Source organism: Natrix helvetica (assembly GCF_964273705.1).
Source record: "Natrix helvetica genome assembly, chromosome: 3".
Taxonomy (NCBI): domain Eukaryota; kingdom Metazoa; phylum Chordata; class Lepidosauria; order Squamata; family Natricidae; genus Natrix; species Natrix helvetica.
In genome coordinates, this window is record NC_138549.1 from 141,855,813 (window position 1) to 141,882,004 (window position 26,192).

The following is a 26,192-nucleotide window of genomic DNA, read 5'->3' on the forward strand; positions in this document are numbered from 1 at the left end:
ACAATGAGTCTAACCTCAGATTCATAGCTGGAATCAGAAAGTTAAAAAAGAAGGACATCAGTTTGACTATGAATGGGCTGTTGTTAGTGATACAAACTCTAAAAAGAATGACTTGAACCTTACTTTTTTTTTAATCTTACAGATCGAGAGAATCAGTCTATGCTTATCACGTAAGTGCTGCCTGTTATCTGTGCAATCGATATCTCCTTTGTATGTGCTTTTGAGTCAAGTTCTTTTTGTCCTGTGGTTTCTATATGAATCAATTCTAGGTAGATCAAGTTTACCATATCATCCTGTTGAAAAGGAAAGCTGAATTGTTTGGGCAGACTGCACAATCTTTGAGGAACATAATGACCTCTTCCTGCAACTCCCTATCCTCTTTCAGTTTGTTATCTCAGATTTTCTGGCTATTATATGTCAGTGAACAGCTGCTATTATTGTCTCAGGGGGTACACAGCCAACCAAAAGTGGGACAGCAAATAACTCAGTCTGTATGGTTGATCATCCTTCCTGTGTGCGTCATTTGTTTTGAGGGCACCAGGTCATTTAGATATTCTGGGGAAGCATTTTCTGTGAAAAACCCCAATTAAGCCAATAAAATTACATTTATATTATTTCATTTTTCATATTCCATTTGGACACACTGCCAGAAGCATTGTGGTGGTCGATTAGAAAGTACACTATTGGGGAATCTGAACTAGAGCAAGTCCACACAACTTTTTTTTCCCATTAAACAGACCTAGTTCAATGGCCATATCTCACCTGTTGCTTTCATCAACTGTGATAAAATCCCTTGCAATAATGGACTACTAGATTTACCTTGGATGTGTGCACATTTGCCTTTCATACATGAACAAGAAGTTAAAAATCAAAACTAATGTTAGATACCAGATCAAACTTACAGAGGAAATAGCTGAAGAGATTAAGTATCAGTGGACATTTATGAAATGGATTAATAAAAAGAATTGTATAATAAGCTACAAGTAGACTATGAATGACCATGATTTGTAGATAGGAGAATGCCATTTTAAGAGATCGGAGTATGGGTACAGAAAGTCGATGAGACTAGTAACATAAAAGGGAAAGAATAAGTAATCAAAGCTGGAGAAAGAAAAGTGGGCAGTGTTCTGTCCTAAGCATAGTACACAAAATTATCTGCTACAACATCCTATCTGTCAATGACTACTTCAGCATCAACCGCAATAATACATGGGCAAATAATAGATAACAAACTCAAGGTAAACCGCTCCAAACTCGATTGCAGAAAATATGACTTCAGAAACAGAGTGGTCAATGCCTGGACTGCACTATCCAACTATTGTTACATCCTCAAGCCCCCATAACTTTAAGCTTAAACTGTCTAGCGTGGACCTCCCCCCTTTCCTAAGAGGTCTGTAAGGGGGCGTGCATAAGCACACCAGCATGTCTACCGTCCCTGTCCTATTGTCCCCATTTATTCGTACCCATTTCCTGTGTTCATGTCCATGTTTATACTTATACCTGTTATCTTGTACATGTTTGACAAACCAAATAAATAAAGAAATACAATAAATTATGAGACAAGGGGATCCTGGGAGAAATTAGGCTAAGCTCTATTTGTAAAAAGAAAGAAAGGGAAGACGTATTAACTGAAGCAGCCATGATGATGCTATAAAAAGCTTAATCTGCTCCTCCCCCTCCCCAAGCTTCTAGCCTTGGCCATGGCCTAATTAGGTAAAGCAGGGGCTGAAAGCACGAGATGTTTGGCTCTAGGCCTGCAGAGACCTCACTCCTACCCCCACCTCAGTATAGCTCTTTGTGTGCTGGGATTACAATGGAAGGGCAGCTAACTTTAGGCATGAAATCAATGCCAGGCCAGTGCCATTGAACTTTATTGATAGCATGGAAGACGATCCCAGCCTAAATGAACAAAAGATTCAATATCCTGCTGAGCTTGAATTCCTTTCTTTGGAGAATTTAGTTTTACGTGTGGCTGAACTAACGTTTCATAGTTACCTCTTGAAATATAAAGAAACTCTTACAGTTTTACTTTTCATTCCTGAAAGCAATTAAAATAATTTTCTATATGTGAAAAGTGTGAAGCTGTTTTGTGTAGAACAGCAAAGGCAGTGGAATCTTATGAACATCTGCACTTCCTTCTATTTAACACCAATGGATGATTAAACAGCTTGTATCCTAACTTTTACTTTCTGGAAGAATGCTAAAATACAGGCTGAGTAAATCTTGCCCATTTAGTCAACAGTTCCTGGGAAAGGATGGGGATGAGAAAGGGAAGACTCATATAAATGATGCCGCCTTGTTTCCTCTTGCTAATAAATAGGTTCCAGTGCAGAGTTTATCTAGAACAGGGGTGTCAAACTCACAGCATCATGTTTTCGTCATGTTACATACTGCCACTTTCCCCCCATCACTAAAACGGAGGTGGATGTGGCCAGTGTGTGACACATCCGGCCAACAGACCACCAGTTTGACACCCCTAATCTAGAACTACGTACTACAGAAGTTCTGAAGATGCAGTTTTTCCAGAATCTCTTAGTGCAGAATGTTAAGAGCATGTAATCTTCAAGGCTGTAGTCTCTTCAGATGTTCCAGATGCATCTAGAATGCATACATACATGTAAAAGCTTATAAATGCATTTAACTGGATCTTTCCCAACTTGCCAGCTATATTGAAATGGCATCTCTCAGAAATACCAATCAACTCAAGTTGAAAATCTTTGTTGTACAACAAATATTTGGATGCAATCAGTAGCAGTTTCTTCGGTTTCTAATGTTATGTTCAATTTGTATGAAAAAAAAGTCAAATGATATTATGCTTAGCATATTGATACCCTAAATTGTAATTAATACTGATAGAAAAAAATAATCCAATCAGTTGAGGAGCGTGCTGCTTAGGAATCTGCAGAGAGGAAATTATATTTTAACAGATTTCCCTGTGTCTCTCATGCCATACAAAGGTCAGATGCAACCGTTGGACTTAAAACCATATTTTTCAAAGCAGCACATCCTTATTGCAGAAAAAGGCAAAGGTCAAGGCAACAGAGGCATCAAACTGTCCAATCCTATTATTTTCAGGAGCAAGAAAAAGATAGACTGTTCCCTGTGTGACATTGTTCTTGTTCATCCAGGCACTTTTTGAAATATCTCATAAATGCATCCTGTGTCCTGGGTACCACAAAATCCATTCATTAATAAATAGTATTTAAGATTTAGCGGGATGGCTAATATGCTAGCATGTCTTTCTTCACTTTGAACTCTATGGTATATTTCTGGGTGGTTGGGAGTTGATTGGCTGATTGTGGAAGTATGGGAATTTTTTTTGGATAATTGCTTCATGCTGTTCATCTGTGTATTTCTATTACTCTAAGCGGAGAATCTGGTGCTGGTAAGACTGTAAACACCAAGCGAGTCATTCAATACTTTGCCATTGTCGCAGCCCTGGGTGACTCTCCGGGCAAGAAAGGAGTAAGGCCTTCATTTGCAAAAAATGTTTTTCTCTTTTCTTTTGTTCATTTTTCTTTTGTTTCATTTTGGACTTCTTTTATGTTTGGCAGTGTGTTGGACATGGCCTTTTCATTTGTTTTGAAACGAGCAAGGCTTGAAAAAATTGCTTTTGGGGAAATTTTCATGAAAAGGTGGATGAGGCAGTGGTTGCTTCAAGGATTTTTTTAAAAAAATGACCAACGTGTTTCCCTTCCCTCCATTACTATTATTTTCAAAAAAGGGGGGCAAGTTCCCCAAAGCAGTCTTGTAACTCTTTCTTTTAAGCCTTGCTTTTTGTGAGTTCCCTCTCCCGATTATCTCTCTTGTTCCTTTTTATTCTTTTTCATCTTGTATCCTTCTTTATTCTGTTTCTTCTTCATTTTGCATTTCTTTTTTCTTTTCCTTTTTCCTTTTTGAAATATCTCTGCAACTGCTTATTTTCTTCTCAGTATTTTTTTTTTTTGGACTTTGATTACTTTTTTTTAAAAAAAAAATCACTGATAGTGTTTTCCTTCTTTGGGTTTGTTTTTTAACCTTCTTGCTTCTTGGTGCTATTCTTTTATTTATCTAATATATTTAACATTTTTGATGTATTAAATATGTTAGTTTTTATGGAAATTTAATCATTTTGAATTTTCTCATCAACAAAATTGGATTGTTTTCATTTTTGATTGGCATTTTCTGTGACTCTAATTTTGTATTTTTGAAATTCTAAATCTGTCTTTTGAAATCTTTTTTATAGCAAGCACCTGCCACTAAAACCGGGGTAAGTTTTTAAATAGGGAACGATTGTAAACTTTAAAAATATTTTAAAAATAAGTATCAAAAACTTGTCTGAAGAGCAGGCAATGTGATTATCAAATTTAGAACAGCTTCTAAATATATGTGAAGGCTCTCTTTGGCCAGGTAGTTATACTATATAGCAGCCAGTGTGCATAAATTTGTTTTCCATGAGGCAAAATTTTGATCTATGAGTATGGAAAAATATTATCCCTATTTGTTTCACAGGGTACCCTCGAAGATCAAATCATTGAGGCTAACCCTGCTATGGAAGCTTTTGGCAATGCCAAAACTCTGAGAAATGACAATTCTTCACGGTTTGTAAGTATATTTTAAATCAAAGCAGCAATATATAACACTTTATGGTTGTTATGTGTATGCTTTGTTAGTTTGTTATATGGTACCATTATGATGTGTAACAAACTGTTTCTATATCTGGTTATTTTTTATTATTAAACATAGTCTGATTATATATCTTTTAAACTGAAAGGCAGGAATAATAATAATAGCAGCAAACAACAACAATACCTAGGCTGCAAAAGATGGCAGTATGAAGATTTAGAAAATGCTAACTTTTTGTAGTATAGACATTAAAGCCTTACTGTGATACATTGGAAAAGAAAGCAGTTTCTTCAGAAAACAAGATTAAAGTGTTAATATATTTTTTAATATAATTGTAAATCTCAGGACACAAAATGCTATGAAAAAGAGAGTTCAATCATAGTCTATAGATCTTCTATAGCTAGAAGTTCTATCATAGTTTCAGCACACATCACCTCCACAAAACAGCTAAATGGATGTAAGGAAACCCTCTAATGAGAACTCTTCCTGAAATGCAAATAGCTGTTTTAGGGATGCCTTTGATTTCTAATAATTGAAAGAATCAATTTCCCATCTCTTACAAAATTAACATTGCTTAAAATTTCCTATGAATGCCACATACATTGCCCCCCCCCAATATCTATTCATTGTATATCAAGTCCACTTTTTGATGTTCTAAGTGATTTAGGATCCAACTAGATGCATGAATCAACTCTAGCTAACAAGTCAAAAGTTGCAAAATGAGCAACATTAATATTTCAGAAATAATTAATAAAAAGTAAATAAGCTTTTTGCTTAAAACTATAACATAACATGAGTTTTGCATGTTAGAATCCTTGACATCACTGATGACATGATGATGATCAGGCATGCACCATGTAATTATTTATGATTAGAGCTTTCGCCATTTAGAATATGTAATAGAATTGGGTGAATAACTACTCCTAAATTCTAATTGATATAACTAAGGGCCTTTAGAAATGATGTCCCGGTGTCTGGAGGCCGTACGGGTCTGGATGGATGGCAACCGACTAAAACTCAACCCTTCCAAGACGGAGTGGCTGTGGCTTCCGGCCTCCCGGTTCAACCAGGTGCTTCCATCTCTGGCCATCGGGGGCGTCCAACTAGCCCCCATGGAACAGGTGCGCAATTTGGGCGTCCTCCTGGATGCCCGGCTGTCCATGGACAACCATGTAACAGCCGTGGCAAGGGGGGCGTTCCATCAGGTCCGCCTGATGCGCCAATTGCGCCCCTTATTGGACCGGGATGCCCTACGCACAGTCACCCATGCGCTAGTGACGTCTCGCCTGGATTACTGCAATGCTCTCTACATGGGGCTTCCCTTGAGATGCACTCGGAGACTACAGTTGGTCCAGAACGCGGCCGCGCGGGTGATTATGGGGAGGACTAGATACTCCCCTGTAACACCTCTCCTGCGCGAGCTGCACTGGCTGCCTGTGGTCTACCGAGTGCGTTTCAAGGTTTTGATTATGATCTTTAAAGCGCTCCATGGCACAGGGCCTAGTTATATGCAGGATCGCATCCTGCCCCACACATCCCTACGACCAATTCGCGCACACAGAGAGGGACTTCTCCGGGTGCCGTCCGCCAAACAGTGTCGGGGGGCGACACCCAGGAGCAGAGCCTTCTCTGTGATGGGCCCAGCCCTGTGGAATGACCTCCCCCGCGACATCAGGATTACTTCCGACCTCCGCTCCTTCCGTGTACAGCTGAAGACCCACCTCTTTCAATTATCCGGCCTGGCTCAATCGCAATCGTAATCTTCCCATTCCTCCAAACTGTTTTTAAACTGTCCGTAAATATTAATTTTTTGGGTTTTTACAATTGGGGTATTTTAAAGCTGATTTTTAACTGTCTATTGATGTAATTTGTTTCCTCCTCCGTGTATGTATGTGTGTTGTATATGTATGTACGTTTGGTGTTGTTGTTTATGCTCCATTGTACGCCGCCCCGAGTCCTACTTGGAAAGGGAGCGGCTAATAAATCCAAATTTATTATTATTATTATTATTATTTGCACAATATGTGAGCCCCTTTTCTTTCTACGTATTTTAGGGCAAGTTCATCCGTATCCATTTTGGACCATCAGGGAAATTGGCATCTGCTGACATTGACATATGTGAGTAGTGAATCTAGAAGAAAATTGAATAAATTTATGTAGGATGAAGTTATAAATGAGATTACTGAATAAAATAGATTTTTTAATTATAATACTGGTATATAATAGTGTATAAATGTAAAAAAGAATGACAATTTCCAGATGCCTCTGAATATCAGTTGTTGCACTTCTATTTATGGGCTTTACAGAATAAACTACCGTCTATTTCTACTGTGGAAACAAACTGCTGGATTGAATATGTAGTTTGCTTTCACAAAATTCTACTTTTGTTCTTCAAGAGTGAGCTCCTATAAAATCCAAGGTTCCCTTTCTTTTGACTACAGTTCCATAAAGTAAAGTAGCCTTGTTGCAATTGAATATTTTGCATTTTGTTTTTAGACTTGTTGGAAAAATCAAGAGTGATTTTCCAGCAGCCAGGAGAAAGGAGTTACCACATTTACTACCAAATCCTTTCTGGAAAGAAGCCAGAACTACAAGGTAATCAGCATTAGCATGGTATGCAAAGGAATTTGTTAGCCAGCATGGAAAACACAGAGACCAGAACAGCTTCAGAGCTATGTTCAGCAGTCAGATAGGCTGCTGTATATCAACAATTGCTATTAGTATCAACAAATCTGCATCTACAACAAAGCTATAACTTCACACTTTTCTTCTTGTGAGCACACATAGTTCATTCACATCTATATCCATCTTTTGGGTCATTGTTGGTTCAAAGACTTCTAATAGGCTTTGTAGCTAAATAGTAATTTTCAACCCAGAACTTTCCCAATGATGATGCATGCTTATAATATTTCAGAAATTCACTGAAATTCTGTTTATAATAAATCCATAGAAAGCTGGTGTAACAAATATTTCATCAATAAAATGAATATGTTCAATTATTCATCTCAATCATATAATAATTAAACAATTTTCAGATGACTGTTCAGGTTTATCAGTTCAGGGTAGACAGTACTGTCAAATATCACTTGAAGATTAGATGTTTATGATGACAGTAGACTTTAAATAGACAAGTTTCAAAAGTTGCTGGTCTTATTTTTGTAGGGAGACTAAATTTAAGTTGAATCCACTGTATGTTCCTACTTCTTTTTTCCTTAGTTTTATAGGTAAGATTGAATGAATTCCTATAATACATCCCAAATTATAAATGTTAATCTATAAATTATTCCATTCCAGATATGCTTTTGGTGTCTTCCAACCCTTACGACTATCACTTCTGTTCACAAGGAGTAACAACTGTGGACAACCTGGATGATGGAGAAGAGCTCATGGGTACAGATGTAAGTATTTTTTCAGCAATAAAGCAAGGTTGTGGAGGTCTCTCTATAAAGTGCTTCAGTGCTATTTACATTAGCTATGTAAAACAGTATAAATACCTTTTATTTTAGTAAAAAGTAAATATTGTGGTTGCTTCATATCAATAAAAAATAATTTTGTCTAAATTCTCTTGCATATTTTCATATATCACTGTTTTCATGGTAGTTAGTCATCCTTAATGGAATAAATTTAAGACTAAAGGCAGATCATCTGAATCAAATCTCTACCAAAAGAGATTTATATTACATATATTTATATTACAAAATGACTCTGGAAAAAATAATACAATACAATACAATAGTAGAGTTGGAAGGGACCTTGGAGGTCTTCTAGTCCAACCCCCTGCCTAGGCAGGAAACCCTATACCGTTTCAGAAAGATGGCTATCCAACATCTTCTTAAAGACTTCCAGTGTTAGGGCATTCACAACTTCTGGAGGCAAGCTGTTCCACTGATTAATTGTTCTGTCAGGAAATTTCTCCTCAGTTCTAAGTTGCTTCTCTCCTTGATTAGTTTCCACCCATTGCTTCTTGTTCTACCCTCAGGTGCCTTGGAGAATAGTTTGACTCCCTCTTCTTTGTGGCAACCCCTGAGATATTGGAACACTGCTATCATGTCTCCCCTAGTCCTTCTTTCTCTTAAGCTAAACATACCCAGTTCCTGCAACCGTTCTTCATATGTTTTAGTCTCCAGTCCCCTAATCATCTTTGTTGCTCTTCTAGAGTCTCCACATCTTTTTTACATCGTGGCGACCAGAACTGAATGCAGTATTCCAAGTGTGGCCTTACCAAGGCATTATAAAGTGGTATTAACACTTCATGTGTCAGGCCTGTAATTATATTCTTTTTAGGATCTTTGGCCTGCCACACTTTTTAATAATTTTCTATGCTGTTTCAATAGTGTAGTAGTTGGGAGGGGGGAATAGAAAGGAGTAGGATTGTAGAATGGATTGTTGACATTCTTTTGTAGAAGCCAAGGTCATCTTTTGTCTTCGCATCTCGACACCTGGCCGGAAGAAGATGGGTGTACATGCCAGCGTGGAAGATGATGATTGGAACATGTGATGGATTTGTGGGTGTGGGGAGAGATCATGAACTTTAACTGGGTGAACCCAGAGCATGTACTTCCAGAGTTGAAATTTCCATAGCAGTACTAACATGCCTGCGGAATAAATTGCACCTTAAAGGATGTTTTGCCTTGGACAATGATTTATTTCTGCATGGTATTTAGAACCCTAACATTATTTCAACTCTCTACTTTAAAAATATTTCACTAGCTCCCTCCCCCTATCAAGGGGGAAGGGCTGGTGATGGAAGATCTGGTGATGTGGGTCTCGGCATTCCCAATGCTGACCGGGACAGCGTAAATATCAGCGAAGAATTAATGAGAAGCTTTTGGTGATAAGAAGAGGAGTACGGAACTTCAAAGGCAATGGAATGCTGTTTCCAGTTTAATTGCATCTGGAGGAATGCAGGAGGAGACGCGACAAGACGAAGGAAATCTCAGACGGACTTCTTCAGCAAAATTGTGAGTGCATGCTCCCTCTCCTTCCCCCCCAGCTTAGAAGCAAGATTGGAAAAAAAAAACACCCTTAGAACGGAGGTTTGGGCTCCTTCCAGACGGCAATAAATGAAATGGCATATCACCCTGCAACTAGATGGGAGAGAGATTCCCTTTCAAAATGGGAATTTCAAAGGAGGCAGGAAGAAGGAATTTTTCCAGCATCTGTCACTTGCAAGCCACCACAAATGGGGCTGCAACCAGTAAATGAAGCAAATTGGGCAGTAAATTGGGCTTTCCTCCCAGGACTTGGATGGAAAAGATGCTACTTACAAACTCCTTTGCCATCAGCATGGGGAAATGCTCCAAGCCAGCAGAGGGCACCTACTTGGCCCATAACTCATCCAAGCCAGCAAAGGGCACCTACTTGGCCCATAACTCCTCCAAGCCAGCAGGAGGGTCCTTGGCACGTAAAACCCCCTAGCCAGCCATCATTGGTTGAGCTGCAACCTGTGAAGCAGGCAACCCCGGGATGGGTCTTAACCCCAGGTCATGGATGGGAGGGATGCCAGTGGGCACCTGCCCTCCCTCAGCAGATGGCACCATGGCAGAAAGCTGGGCAGTGGCCAACCGAGGGATTGACCTCCCCACCAGTTCCAGTCTCCCCTGCAAGGCCCCAAAAGGTTCTTACCAGACCTTCCTACAGAGAAGAAATCTCCATGGAAGAAGGTATTATCAAAGGGAGGCCTGCGGGATGGATGGCGGGAAATTGTGCGCCTGTAAGGCCCCAAGTGGTTCTTACCCCACCTTCCTACAGAGTAGCAATCACCAACATGGAAGAAGGGATTACCAAAGCCAGGCCTGCAAGATGGGAAGCGGGACAAGGTGCATCTGCAATGCCCCAAAAGGTTCTTACTCCACCTTCCTACAGAGAAGCAATCTCCACCATGGAAGAAGGGTTTACCAAGGGGGCAGCTGCAAGTTGGAGAGCAAGGCAGTGTGATGAAACGGTTCCTAAGTTTAGAGATGTAACTAGGTTCCATTCCTCGTGGGGGCCAATTAAATGCCACCATTGTTGTCAACTTGGCCACAGAGCGTCAGAGTGTTTGGCTCCAGCCCCAATGCCACAAACGTGCGCACCAACCACCACGGCGGTAAAGAGAGGGTCCCAGATGCCACCACAGAAGAGTCATCTGGGCCAACAACCTCTGGAAGAGGATCCCCAACTTAAGGTGAGGAAGTGTCCTACCAAGGGGGAGGCCTCGGAAGAGGAAAAGGGCAGACAATCTCCGGAGGAGGATCCCCAACTTAAGGTGACAAAGAGTCCAACTAAGGGGGAGGCCTCGGAGGGGGAAAAGCCTAAACGACCTCTGGAAGAGGATCCCCAACTTCAGGTGGCGAAGAGTCCTACCAAGGGGGAGGCCTCGGAGGAGGGAATTGCCGAAGAACAAACGTGTGTACCAATTGCCACGGTGGTTAAGAGAGGGCCCCAGATGCCTGCACAGAAAAGTCATCTGGGCCAACAACCTCTGGAAGAGGATCCCCAACTTAAAGTGACGAAGTGTCCTACCAAGAGGGAGGCCTTGGAAGAGGAAAAGGGCAAACAATCTCCGGAGGAGGATCCCCAACTGAAGGTGACAAAGAGTCCAACTAAGGGGGAGGCCTCGGAGGGGGAAATGCCCAACCAACCTCTGGAAGAGAACCCCCAACTTCAGGTGACGAAGAGTCGCAAAGAAGAGGGAATCAAGCTATTCTCCAAGGCACCTGAGGACAGAACAAGAAGCAATGGGTGGAAACTAATCAAGGAGACAAGCAACTTAGAACTGAGGAGAAATTTCCTGACAGTGAGAACAATTAATCAGTGGAACAGATTGCCTCCAGAAGTTGTGAATGCCCCAACACTGGAAGTCTTTAAGAAGATGTTGGATAGCTATTTGTCTGAAACGGTATAGGGTTTCCTGCCTAGGCAGGGGGTTGGACTAGAAGACCTCCAAGGTCCCTTCCAACTCTACTATTGTATTATTATTATTATTATTATTATTATTATTATTATTATTATTATTATTATTATTATTATTATTATTATTATTATATTCCTTCAATCTCTGCAGTCATAGGGGAAGAGGAATGTGGAGTGATGGAAGAGATTTACAAATGCCAGTGTCTTGAATGAGATAGACTGATTACACAATAAGAAATATACTATTGAAATAGGATTGTTCCAGAAAAGTCTTTGTTAAAACTATTTGGCATCAGTCATCAAATTCCCAAGTAATCCAAACAACATTACTGATATAAAATCTAATATAGCAATTATAATACATTTGAAAAGGATGTCTTTTAAATTATAAATAATGTGTATTCAGCAGGTTCTGATCAGTTCTGGAGAACCGGTAGGGGAAATTTTGAGTAGTTCAGAGAACTGAACTGTCAAATACCACCTCTGACTGGCCCTGCCCCCATCTATTCTCTGCCTCCCAGCTGATTGGGAGGGAATGGGGATTTTTCAGTAACCTTCCCCTGGAGTGTGGTGGGAATGGAGATTTTACAGTATTCTCCTGCCACGCCCACAAAGCCATGCCATGCCTACAAAGCCACTCCCACAGAACCTGTAGTAAAAATGTTTTGAATCACACCACTGATTGTAGTAACCTTAAAGTAGGCTTAAGCACTTCAGATATTTTGCTGGTGTCCTAGTTAATACCCAGTGAATTCATTCTTCATTTTTTACTTCTTAACAATGATTTTTTTAAAAAAGTCTGTCTTATCTGATTCCTTTTTATAGCATGCTATGGACATCCTGGGGTTCAGCAACGAAGAGAAGTATGGCTGCTATAAAATAGTAGGTTCCATCATGCACTTTGGCAACATGAAATTCAAGCAGAAGCAACGGGAGGAACAGGCAGAGGCTGAAGGCACTGAAAGTAAGCATTAGTGCTGCTGCTTATTAGTGGCTAATTCCGGAGCAGTAACCATGTTAGTCTGCTGCATTACAAGCAACCATATACGTGATGTTTAAAGTGCAGGCTTATGGAGGCTTATCGCCAAACATTGATGTATGTTTATTTTATCTATTTCATTTAACACCTTTCAGCAGGATGGGGGTTAGAAAGGATAGAAAATAGCATTCTAGTAAATATGTCCTTTGTACTAGGTATGTTCCCCACAACACACATTTTATCCAAAGACAGATCCCATCTGTCCACGTTCTCATTTTGTGAGAATGCCTACAAGGTTGTTCCATAATTCCAAATAAGTGGAAGACTTCTGTATCTCAATCATTTGGAGATAAAAATAATTGCCATCCGAGGCAGAAGAAAAACAAATAAAATAATGTATGATAAAATGGTCTAAAAATTTGATTATAATATACAAATGGACTAATATGTAACTGAACAAATTTACTTTGTGTCCCAGCCTTAGAGAGGATTTTTATAACATGGTGTATCATTGGTATTCATCACTACAGATTTGTCTGAATGCATAAAGGAGCTTTGAATCTTTGTTAGACATGTGAGCAACATGAAGGGCTATTTTAACATGCTTGGACATGTTACTTTTTGCATGAAAAGGAAAAAAATGCATTTATGATTTGTGATATTGATGATTGGGGGAAAAAACTAGATAATAAAAAAAGAATGAGCTCTTTTTGTAATCGTAGACTAAGAGAGAATTTTGTAATTCAACTTATATTTGTTACAAAGAAAATCGGAGGCTTCTATTTCTATTTCTTTTTATTCTTTTTTCTGCACTTTTGTTTTTCTCCTTCTTCCTCCCCTTCTTTATTGCTTTTTTTTCTTTTTAATGGTAGTTTTGTATTACTTTTCATGTTTTTGTAAGATCTTCAATAATTTATAAATAAATATAAAATGATTATCATCTGAAGAATAAGGGGCAGCCAGTTTTCCAAAGTGCCATTTCTTCTCCTCCCCTCCACCTTGCTGTGATGTTTCACAGAAATCACATTGTTAGCAAAATAAACAGACAAGCACCATGCTATGGGGGATTCAGTGGGAAGCACTTCACTATTAATTTTGGACCATAAAGACTAATTGTCACTTACTTTTAAATAGCTAGATGATCATTCTCATTTGAAACGTTTAAATTTTGGAAACTCTTGTTTCTTTTTAATTTCATTATGTTAAAATTTTGGCATTTGCTCTTGTGCTGCAGGTGCTGATAAAGCCTCTTACCTCATGGGGATCAGCTCAGGTGACCTCATCAAGGGGTTGCTTCATCCAAGAGTGAAAGTTGGAAATGAATATGTCACCAAAGGTCAGACCGTAGATCAGGTAAGCATTTGGGAATTGTACAACTTGGACATGTGACTCTCATATACTTATATGAACTTTTAGTTGTGGCTCTTAAACAAAACTTTTCTGCAATTGTAAGAATGAAATAAATAATTATCTTGCTAGCTATCTCAAAGCATATGTTTTAAAGATTTGTTCAGAAGAGATTTATTTGCAAAGCAGTCAAACAGCAAAGTATGTCGGTATGAATGAAAGGCCCTCTCCAAAGTGTGAGGCGACTGCGTCCTCTGTAAGGCACAGGGCATGCTTTGGAGTCCCAGGAGAAGCTTTGTTTGTGAAGGCAACGTCTATAGGCAACCTGAAAAATCCTTGATGCCAAGTCTTCCAAATTTTACAGCTATCTGAACCCTTTGAGGAGAGATGCTTCACTCATGTTAAAATGCTTTGTGAAGTTTCTCTTGAAATATTTTTCATAGCTCTGTTATAAACAAAACTACCGTATGTATTAGATATGAACTTTAGAGGTAAAACAGTGGTTCTGATGAATTTTTACTATGTTGCAATTACAGGTGGTGTATGCAGTAGGAGCTTTGGCCAAAGCCACTTACGATCGAATGTTCAAGTGGCTAGTTATGCGTATCAACAGAACCTTGGACACCAAACTAGCCAGGCAATTTTTCATTGGAGTGCTGGATATTGCTGGCTTTGAGATCTTTGATGTAGGTTTGAAAACTGACCAAGGCAAACCCTTTCATATGAAAGCAATTTTATACAATTTTGTATTGGAAAAAGCAATAACTAAATATTGTTAACAACGAAACATACAGACCAGCATGGTATACTTGATTTCTTTTTTCTTTTTTTCCTGGGAAGCCTATGGCTGGCAAATTGCAAGGTATAAGGTGAAAATCCACTTGCACTTGAATTCTAGAGCACTTCCGCAGATGGTTTGTGTTGTGTAGCACTGTAAGATTTCGTGCTGTTGTTTCTGTTCATCAACTGCATCTGTTAATTTCAGGTTGAGCTGTAGTACTTTAAACAGCTTATCCTTTGTTGTACAAAAGAGAGACTCTGTCTGATCTGGTTTTCTATTGGCAGAGACTCTCCTGTCACTCTGACTCCTGGGATGGAGGATGAGAAAATGTAGCTTCTTATCAAGAGCCTAATTTTAGAGCTCATTAAAAGACAACATGTGGTAGTGCACGTTGTCTTTTTTTTTAGCCCTCCTACAGCTACTACTGCAGGTGTTTCAAAAATCAATGCACAGATGCTGGCAGCATGAAATAAAAATGTTAACAGGTAACAAATGACTGATTAAACATTTTGTTTATTTATTTTTTAATTGACTTGTGGCATTGCAGATTCATGGCAGCAGCAATGCCAGTGGCATGTGTGCATTTCAAAACAGACAACTTGGTGAACAGTCTAAGCATTGTCCCTGTGTACGCGTCTATTTACAAAAGGGGCAAGGCTTGGATCATTACACTATATTCACCACCTTGCCTGATTTTGATCCTGTCTTGTGGATTCTGCCAAATAACAGTGAAAATAATGAAAGGGGATCTTCAGATTTCTTTGGGGAAATTAGGAATAGAAATCAGAACCATGTGGAAGTGATATTAGAATTGGATCTGGCATTGGCTGATTCATATGACTATCTTTTTAATAGCAATAGCACTTAGATTTATATACTGCTTCATAGGGCTTTCACAGCCCTCTCTAAGCGGTTTTACAGAGTCAGCATATTATCCCCAACAACCTAGGTCCTCATTTTACCCACTTTGGAAGGATGGAAGGCTGAGTCAACAGAATGTGGTGTAGATAAAACCTAATATCCTGAAAATATTTTTAAAGAATCACTGAAATGTTGATAGATTGCAGGAGATTTCACTCAATATGTCAAAATCTTGGGCGATCTCAGCAAAGACACTGAGATCTCATAAGATGGCATATAACAAGAGGGGCAATCTTTCAACAGCTAGGAAATACTGTGTTGTTATTGGAAAGAAGTTAAGGCTGCAACAATACAAGGAGCTATGTAAAGTATAAGCAATCTTGAAAACATTTTTAAAGAATGTAGGATAGGTTGGTTTCTCTTTTGTTTTTGAATTTGTGAAAACTTTATTTTAGGACATATACTGTAGTTTTATTGTCTTAAAACATCGAATTTCAAAAATTGTGCCGTAGAATTTGACAGTACAATTGATAAAACTCTGTGCTTTTTACAAAAATATTAAATATTTCTTTGACATTTTTTAGTTCTTGCCATTCTGTTTTATATCTATCAATGGCTTTCTGATATAGTCAGATGAAACACATCCAAGAAAATCAGCAGAGGGTAGTTAATAGTCTTACTATTATAGCCACTTCCATTAATTTACTCATACAATACTGAACACATTGGTATCTGTTTTCTCATCCATAAATATATGTGTGACTAGAATCATGCCTGAAATTGTATAGTTACAAATCAGAAAGTTACTACTATACATACAAAAAGGAGAAAATGCTTTGATGCTTTTCTGAGGGTGCTAACAATGATTATATCTTAGGTAGGCAGTAGGGTCTCAAGTTCCTTTTGTTTTATTTTTTGCCTGCAGTTTAACAGCTTTGAACAGTTATGCATCAACTTCACCAATGAGAAATTGCAACAATTTTTCAACCATCACATGTTTGTTTTGGAACAAGAAGAATACAAGAAAGAAGGAATTGAATGGGTCTTTATTGACTTTGGCTTGGACTTGCAGGCTTGCATTGATCTGATTGAAAAGGTAAAGTTGAGAGATACAATAGCGAGAGCTTTATGAATGTTGCATTATAAAATAAATCAGCTATGTAAAGAAGTATATGACTATGGCTATTCTCTTACTTTCGAAAATTTTTCTATATGAACAACAGAGAATTTATCTGGCTAAGCTTTTTTAAAATAGGGCAAAATAATTCAATTTTACCGCCATCCCTCTTTCTCACTGTCTTTTTAAAAAATTCTTAACTGTATTCTAACTTAACTTATTCCAATCACTCTGCTGAGGATCTCTTCTTTGCGTTTTGCTGAAAAAGAATTTTCTTTTTCAATGCTCCTACAGAGCTCCTACAGAGCTATTTTAGGCATTTAATTCCCATTGGTGAATTCCTTATTTACATTTTTTTAAATTCTCAGGGTTCTCCTTTATTTCTAGATCTATCTACAAAGAAAAATATAGCATATAATTTTACAATATCTTTTGAATGAGAAAATAAAGAACATTTTATTAGTCCAATAAACCCGAGGTGCTTTGCTCCAGAGTACTACATATTCAGACAGGAAAATTGAAACACTTTAAAAGTAGAATTTTAAAAGAAAGCAAATAGAGATACTTGGAGATGAAAAGAATAATTTCAAAATCAATTTCCTACCATATGATAAAATAGTCTTATGAAAGTTATTTTTAGTGATCCAAATCACCTTAAATATAGATCAGAACTATTGTGATCCTGCCACATGAAGCTGTTTTCAAATGTGTAGAATAGTTCTGCTTGTCAAAATACACAAATCTGTCCATTGTTCTGAATTTCATACAATCCCTAATTCAGAATAGGCAAAATTAATTATTAATAATTAACAATGTGTGAATTACTAATTATTTATACTGTGAGCGGTCCACCATTTTATTGGATTATATAAGGCCAATTAAGATTGCTACTAAAACGTTGATGAATATCCTTTTCTTATAGCCACTTGGTATTCTCTCTATTCTGGAGGAAGAATGTATGTTTCCCAAGGCTTCTGATATGACATTCAAGGCCAAGCTGTATGACAATCACATTGGGAAATCACCCAACTTCCAGAAGCCTCGGCCAGATAAGAGGCGCAAATATGAGGCCCACTTTGAGGTGGTGCATTATGCAGGAGTGGTATGTAATAGTTCCCAACTTCCTACCTTATAAAGTTTAAATTAATGTTAAATTAATGTCCTGATTCTGTTGTTTTTGGCCAATTATCAACAGGTGCCTTATAGTATAATTGGCTGGCTAGATAAGAATAAGGATCCCTTGAATGAGACAGTGGTCGGTGTCTTCCAGAAATCCCAAAATAAGCTGTTAAATAGTTTATATGAAAGCTATGTCAGCTCTTCTTCAGGTGAGTTGTTTTGCCATTGCATTTTATATGGCACTGAATATAGTTTATGTGTGAACATAGGAACAGCTATGCTACATTAATGAAAGATCTAGTTGATCAAATTTTCAATTTCCAAGAGTCAGGACTTTCCAGGAAACAATCTCTTTTCTCTATATTTCCCTCACAATTTTCTCTAGTACATCTAAATTTTGATTTGATAGGCTCCTAAAAGACCACAAACCGATCTGCAACACTGTTACAGATAAGAAGTAGATATCCCTTATATAGTATTCAAAATCTTTGATTGATATGACAGGTAGAATTTAATAAATAAAATATACAAACAGATTGATGTTGTGGAATTTGATCAACTGAAGTGATCAAGAAAGACAAGGTATATATACCATCTCATTGCTTAGATCAGGGTGCAAAAGACATAATACAATAATTTTTGTCATAAAATATTTCAAAGGCAATAGCTTAAATAATTGTAAATCAATAAGATATAGTTGGTAATCTCTCTTGAAAATAATATAATTAGACATTGGGACTATAAGCAGAAAGAGAATTGTGCACAACTTAAATGGTTCAGAAGTACCGGTTCAGTCAAGCCTGCTGAATTTTTGTCTAGCCTTAAAACATGTAGTCCATCTTCCCATCAGTCTTTTTTTGTATTATCGCAAGAGGAATAAGCATTGCACATCTCAGTTTAAACAATGTACATCTTAAGTAGGTTCTAAGAGCATATCATTTGGGGATATTCTATTTTGGGTTTAAATGAATCAAGAGTTTGAGATTAAGTTGTAGAAGCAAAGATTTGAGGAAAGCTGTTCCTTTACTCACCAGAATTGCCAAGAGGCATATAGGAATGAGGCTATATATAAGGGTGCTCATGCTAAAGTTATAGCTTATTCTATACATTAGGGGTGTCAAACTCGATTTCATTGAGGGATGCATCAGGGTTGTGTTTCACCTCGGGGGAGGGTGTGTGGCCACAGTGGGCATGGCCACCTTGACGTCACTCATGTTGATCAAATGCCACTTTTGGCCCACAGGCCTTGAGTTTGATACCCCTGCTATAGATCATTTTAAATATTTCATTATATAATTATGTAAATTGATTCATTCCTTTAGGTCTTCGTTTTATTTGTATTCTAATATACCTAGCAGATTTGAAAACAGTATTTATTCTTGGCAGTCTCTCATCAAGAATCCAGCTAAGCTGAATTACTAATTAGACTTAAAATATTAATTGTTTAGAAACTCAGGCACTATAGTTAGTCTCCCAGTTGTTAAAAACTAAATGAATACCCAAACTAAATTAATCCCACTAAAGTAATATACTGAAATTTTATTTGATAGATGAGCCCCACAAGGCAGGTGTCAAAGAAAAGCGTAAGAAGGCAGCTTCATTCCAAACTGTGTCTTCCATGCACAAGGTAAGTGATACTTTGGAACAAAAATCACTGGTTAAACTCTACAGAATTGTACTTGATTCAGTTAATAGGTATGTTGGACAGTTCCTCCAGGTAACATTCTAAAAGCCACCAATTATAAATTTGAATCCCAGGCAGACACCTTAAAGCTTGGTTCTTCTCCCCAAATGGTCCAGTATTCTCCTTTCTTAGCAAAAAGGATACGAGGGAATTCACATCAGTGATTGTCCCTGTGTTATCAATTCTTGGCGAATATCTTCATTTCACATTCAAATTGAATTGGAAGAATACTTGAAAGAAAACGAATTCCCTCTATGATAGGGAAATGCTTATTTCTGCTGCGGTGGTGTCTTTGTTCTACATGGTTCCTGGCTGTTTTTCCGTTGCTGAGGGAGAGGCAGTTAAGACTTGCAGTGATGTTTAGATAATTTATTACATAAACATCACTTTAAGTCTGTGCTATTTCTCTCCTCACTATTGACTGCAGGAAGGAAAACCTTTGGGAAGAAGGAAACAAATGTGGATTTTACAGTGCTTGGAGCAACTCCCCCACCCCGACTTTTCTGCCTTGAGGGAGAATAATTAGCTAGAACTAATTCTAATTGAACCAATAAATTGCATTCATTTCTGTGAAGTCCATTTGATTGAGAGCCACGGTTTCAGAACTTAGAAGAGAAAGTTCTTCACATAATGGGGTTTAAAGCATGAGTACTAAAACAATACAATCATGCTGATAACACATTACTGTTCTTTACTATCCAACTCCAAGGATACAACTGATATTCTTGAATGTTGTCTATATTCAATAAGAGAGAATGAGATAAAGTTAAGTGGGAAACTCGGAGACTGAGATTCAACTGATTGGGGGTGAAATGAGCATTCCATTCAATCATGTCCAATTCTCAGAAACTGCGTGGACAAGTCTCTGCAGTTTTTTTTTAAATAAGATTTTTCAAAAGTGTTTTGCCTCTTCCCTGGGACTGAGAGAAAGTAACTAAGCCAAGGTCACCTTGCTGGCTTTGTGCCTAAGGCAGGAGTAGAACTCATACTCTTCTTTGTTTCTGCTGTAGCCTTCACTACTACAGCAATCTGACTCCCAGCTGCACATTATGGGAATGGTTTTGGCTTTTACATCTTCAACTGTCCCTGGATTTGTGGGTGGTAACCAAATAAAAAAGAAAATAGTTGGCACAATTTCATCTAATGCATTAACAGCAGTGGTGGGTTGCAGGCGGTACACCCCGTTACAGGCGTACCGGTGCCTGCCTGGAGCACTGGGTACCGTTCCAGTACGGTGCTCCGGAGGGCCCACCCGCCCGCCGTCCTTACCTGTATTTGAGCTCTTTGGCGCTTATGCACACGGAGCACACGGCACCTGTGTGACGCTCCGCCGAGCAACTGGGGCGTTGCGGAGGCTCGCGGAGGTGTCGCAAGAGGTAAGGATTCATGTGCGCATGTGCACGAGTACTGCACGCGTGCTGCACACATTCATGTGGTGGACGCCGGGCCCCATTGCAACTGTACCAGTTGCAACGGGATCCAGAACCCACCACTGATTAACAGCAACTTTTTCTGAGCACTCAGATTTGGCCATAGTCACCCATATTTTTGTACCTATTATGTTAACTCATCCAATATGACATATATGTGACTAAGTATCTGGAAACACTAGTTGGTGCAGAATATAATACTGTGCAAAGTACATGGATCACAAGATGCCTTGTACTATACTGATGTATCTGTAGAAGTTCTTTATTACTTTGATAAATTGGTTTTAATTTTAAAGTCTCAAACATCTTAAGACCTAACTATGTGAAAGACCTCATATCTCATTGTAAGCCTGCACAAATGCCCTAGCTGTCAAAAGCTCATTAATTTGTGATGTGGAAAAGGGCTTTCTCCTGCATTGCTTCCAGCTATTGGGTGCTCATTCTTGGAATCTGTACTTGGCCCCCACTTTTTTTTCCATGTAGACAAGCTCTTAAGATATATTTCTTGCTCTGGTTTTTTTAATCATTTATCCTCCAGGTGATTGATTTTATTTTAAGTTTATGTTACATTTTTAAAATAAAGTTTGCTTCCATTTTAATGTGTGTGTGTGTGTGTGTGTGTGTGTGTGTGTACTTTCTAAACATCTCTCTTTTACAAAATGAATAGCATGATATGTTTGTGTATGTGTGTATATATGTCATGTTACTCATCTTGTAAAAGAGCGATGCTTAGAAAGTACAGCTACCATATGTTATCTGGAACTAATTACAGGAAAGTAAACGTTTCTAGTTTAGATATCCAAATAGGGGTAAGTTTGCTGTGGGAGACATAATTTTCTGAGCATTTATGTAGCTCTGTGAGTTTGGCAGGAGCATTGCATAATAACATTTTCATCTGATTGACTCTTCAGTGCCAACTTTGGCATACATAAAGTGAGTGGGATAAGTAAGTTATTTTCCAAGACATCTGTAGATAACATAAGTAATAATCCAGACGTGATCATAATAATCATGCTATATCTATGTGCCTTTTTGTGTGTATGTCCATCCTGGAGACAATACAAACAAAAAAGAAGCCAAATTCTTCCCATAATTACCAATTATCTTTGTGTCCATCAATGTCCACAGAAAACTGTCATGAAGCTAGAATGACAATATAGATAGGATGATGTCATCATGCAAATGCTGACTTTACGTACTTGTGTCCCAACATCTAGCACAAGTACAGGTAGTCCTCAACTTACGACCGTAATTAAACCCAAAGTTTATCTGAAATTTCAAAAATAGGAAGCAGAGAAAGAGAAAGAGAGAGAGAGAGAGAGAAAGAGAAAAGAAGAAGAAGAAGAAGAAGAAGAAGAAGAAGAAGAAGAAGAAGAAGAAGAAGAAGAAGAAGAAGAAGAAGAAGAAGAAGAAGAAGAAGAAGAAGCAGCTTCTAAAATAATGTATAGGTTACAAACAACACTTACATGCCATTCTATCTGGATGTGATTTCCAGAAGGAAGAAACTTTTTTGTCCTTTTTTCCTGGCCAAACACCTGGCTTATTTCTAACAGAGGACTCACAGAGAAAGGGCTCAGTGAAGATTATAATATTGGGCCAACTTTGCATTGAGGAAAATACGGCTGGTTCATGGCCAAAATAATGCATATTAAAATTTGACTTAGAAATGGAATGAGAGCAAATGAAGCTATTTAACTTTCTATGTCTGCCTTACAGGAAAACCTGAACAAACTGATGACCAATTTGCGTGCTACCCAGCCCCATTTTGTCCGCTGCATTATCCCTAATGAAACAAAGACTCCAGGTACAGAATGTCAAAAAGGTTACATAACATAGATGTGATGAAACGCCTGGGGAAAGGTCCATATATAAGACACTGTAATTTTTTTTAGCACTGACTTCTTTGTTGTAGGTAACACAAAAAGTGGCATTAAGTTTTTTAAAAAATATTGAGTGAGGCTGGCACCTTAACCATTTTGAACACCGGTATTTAGATAACCGTGCTTTCAGTCAGGGTGAAAAGGTATTAATTTCTTTTCTCACCTTTTAAATCTTCCATTTCCTTGTTTTTGGACTGTTTAATTGGACAGTATTTCATGTATGTTCCCTCCATTTTATGACCTTATTTAGGATTAAGCTTTTTTAGTTTGGAGAAGAGGTTGTTATTGCTGAAGACACCTTCTCTTTTTTTCCCCGCTATGCAGGCGCCATGGACCCTTTCCTGGTGATGCATCAGCTGCGGTGTAATGGCGTCCTTGAGGGCATTCGCATCTGCAGGAAAGGGTTTCCAAATAGGATCCTCTATGCTGACTTCAAGCAGCGGTAACCAGCCCATCTTCTTTCCTTTGTAAAGATACTAGCATTTCTCTCCTGCTAGGAACATTAAGTAGGTGGTAAAGTTGTGGAATCTAGCCATTGGAAGAATGCTTGGATTTTGGAAAGTATCCTACTATTTATTTATTTATAAAATTTATTGGCTGCTCATCTTACTGTGGGGCAACTCTTGGTGACTTGCAGTTACATATTCAGTTAAAATATAAAAAGTTAAAATCAGACATTAAAATCAAGGACACATAGGGAAGGCGGGAACGGAGTTGAGGGGAGGTGGGATTTGTTATGACTCAACCAACCACCTCCATTGCGCTGTTCTCCCACTGGGCCCCAAGCTGCCTGGCAGAGCCACGTCTTTAGGCCCTTACAAAAAGATAGGAGGTGTTGGGACCAATCTCACATTGGGGGCCAAGAATCGGGGCGAACCGGCAGAAACCCACCCCTGATTTAATATATTATTTAATTCTTCATTCTAATAAAATCATGGTTTTCCAGATCTTTCTTTACCAAGTCGTTTTAGAACAGTGGTTCGCAACCTGTGGGTCAGGACCCCTTTGGGGGTCGAATGACCCTTTCACAGGGGTCTCCTAAGACCATTGGAAAACACATATTTTCGATGGTCTTAGGAACCGAGACACCAATTTTATGGTTGGGGGTCACCACATGAGGAACTCTATTAAAGGGTCGGGGCATTGGAAAGGTTGAGAACCACTGTTTTAGAATCTAAGCAGCTTACATGAAGAAATACTCATGATTCTAAATGTTGATTCCTTCAACTGTTAATCTTACCTCCTAGTTATCGTATCTTGAACCCAGCTGCAATACCCGATGACAAATTTGTAGATAGCAGGAAGGCCACAGAAAAACTGCTGTTTTCCTTGGACATTGACCACACCCAATATAAGTTTGGACACACCAAGGTATTTGCTGTGCAAGTAACATTTATGAATGAATGAGTTGATTTTATTATGACGGAAAAATGCTGAGGATGAACACAATATCTATGTCTAAACTAAGATTCATATTCTTCCTTTTATATACTACAGTTTTCTTTCCTGAGTGTTAGCTTCATACACTTTAAATTCAGTATCTGCTATAAAGAAGAAAGCTGAAATGAAAATATATACGCAAAACATAAATTAAAACACTTCATAAAGAAACAAAATATAATATAAAATTTAGAGATATTTTGTTTCTGAATAGGACTATTTTAGAATCTCAAAGTAGCGTATGGCGAATTAAGCCTGGTATATCTTCTAACTATGATTCATTAATTACTCAAAAATTAATTGCAAACAATTAGCACAAGGGAATTATTCTTCAGAATTGTTGAAATATATTATTCAAAGTCAACATGAAATCAATTTCATCCTTAGTATATAATAAACCTTTCAGGTATTTTTCAAAGCTGGTTTGCTGGGTCTACTGGAAGAGATGCGAGATGAACGGCTGGCTAAGATTATAACCCTTCTGCAGGCGAGGATGCGTGGGCGCCTCATGCGAATAGAATACAAGTTAATAATCACCAGAAGGTATAACAACAAAATTACCTCAGCAGATACGTTTGTTTCATGTTATCCTTTGGGATATTATGAATTTTATTGATTAGTGAGACAACTCCGTGACTGAGGTACCTGTCTCTTTACTGTACCTGTAAATTTCAACAACAATATTTTGCTTTTCAGTAGGAGAAGCAACATTAAAGATCTTTTTTTTTAAATTTGGTATATAATTTACAGCACAGTATTTTCAATTTTCTTCTCTCTCTATTTTCCTCTCAGAATCTTCAGTTTCTTCATAAGTTTAGACAGAGACATATATGAACTTCCTCTGATCCCATAGCTTTCCATTTTCAATATGTTTTGTTAATTCCTAACAGAGAGGCACTCTACACTATCCAGTGGAACATCCGTGCTTTTAATGCTGTGAAAAACTGGTCTTGGATGAAACTCTTCTTTAAGATCAAGCCTCTCCTCAAGTCAGCTCAGACTGAGAAGGACCTGGCTATCCTTAAAGAGGAATTGCAGAAATTGAAGGAAGCTCTGGAGAAGTCAGAAACTAAACGGAAGGAACTGGAAGAGAAACAAGTTAGCATAATCCAGGAAAAGAATGACTTGTCTCTACAACTTCAAGCAGTGAGTAACTTATGTAGTTAAGCATTCCAAATGAGTTTAGGCTTTGAATGCATGTTCTATGTCGAAGCCCGGATCGAATAAGGCAGTAAACATTTATAGACAGATATTTCTTTACATACTTAATAGATGTTCTAAAACATGGATGTCAAACTCGTGGCATCACATTGCTGTGACATGATATATTGTGACGTTTTTTCCCTTCATGGAGCTGAGGTGGGCATAGTCTGTATGTGACACATCCGGCCCGTGGGCCACCAGTTTGACACCTCTGTTCTAAAACTATAAGACCACTTCATATTCAATGGTAGAACTAGGAGTATAGGTCTACAAACATTTCTAACTCTGTACCTATGATTAAACTTTCACAAATGTGTGGGCCAGATTTTTGTGAAGGCACTCAAATGAAGTGAGAGTCACTTTTTAAATGTCCATAAATGACAACAACCTATAAAATAATCGTAGCTTTTAACTTCATTTTCATACACCTATGTACAGTTTTGAGATTTTACTAACCACTCTTAGAGTGGTAAAGTGCTGCTTTGGATGTTCTTCACAGGAGCAAGATAATTTGGCTGATTCAGAGGACAGGTGTGAGCTCTTGATTAAGACCAAAATTCAGCTAGAAGCCAAAGCCAAAGAACTGGTGGAGCGTCTGGAGGATGAAGAGGAAATGAATGCTGAGCTGACTGCTAAAAAACGAAAACTGGAGGATGAGTGTGCTGAACTGAAGAAAGACATTGATGACCTGGAGATCACCCTGGCCAAAGTGGAGAAGGAGAAGCATGCCACAGAAAACAAGGTGAGCAAAACTGGAAAAAATAACAACAAAGGCATAAACAGTCTTGATTGCTCACATACTGCATAAAAACGTATACTCAACCGTAGCAGTTGAAACCCTTTACTGCATCT

General features: G+C 38.3%; 1 protein-coding gene across 1 annotated transcript in view; it reads left to right on the forward strand.

Moving 5' to 3' along the window:
* MYH7B (myosin heavy chain 7B) overlaps positions 1-26,192 on the forward strand; it is a 52,209-nt gene that overhangs the window by 10,299 nt on the left and 15,718 nt on the right. The window contains exons 5-24 of the mRNA XM_081948061.1: positions 143-170; positions 3,369-3,465; positions 4,226-4,249; positions 4,492-4,584; positions 6,660-6,723; positions 7,102-7,200; positions 7,900-8,003; positions 12,325-12,463; positions 13,713-13,831; positions 14,362-14,511; positions 16,393-16,563; positions 17,507-17,686; positions 17,780-17,912; positions 19,254-19,330; positions 22,534-22,621; positions 23,022-23,139; positions 23,945-24,068; positions 24,544-24,680; positions 25,028-25,283; positions 25,840-26,082. Of these exons, the coding sequence (XP_081804187.1) occupies positions 143-170; positions 3,369-3,465; positions 4,226-4,249; positions 4,492-4,584; positions 6,660-6,723; positions 7,102-7,200; positions 7,900-8,003; positions 12,325-12,463; positions 13,713-13,831; positions 14,362-14,511; positions 16,393-16,563; positions 17,507-17,686; positions 17,780-17,912; positions 19,254-19,330; positions 22,534-22,621; positions 23,022-23,139; positions 23,945-24,068; positions 24,544-24,680; positions 25,028-25,283; positions 25,840-26,082 (2,444 nt within the window). The remainder of the gene's footprint in view (positions 1-142; positions 171-3,368; positions 3,466-4,225; positions 4,250-4,491; positions 4,585-6,659; positions 6,724-7,101; positions 7,201-7,899; positions 8,004-12,324; positions 12,464-13,712; positions 13,832-14,361; positions 14,512-16,392; positions 16,564-17,506; positions 17,687-17,779; positions 17,913-19,253; positions 19,331-22,533; positions 22,622-23,021; positions 23,140-23,944; positions 24,069-24,543; positions 24,681-25,027; positions 25,284-25,839; positions 26,083-26,192) is intronic.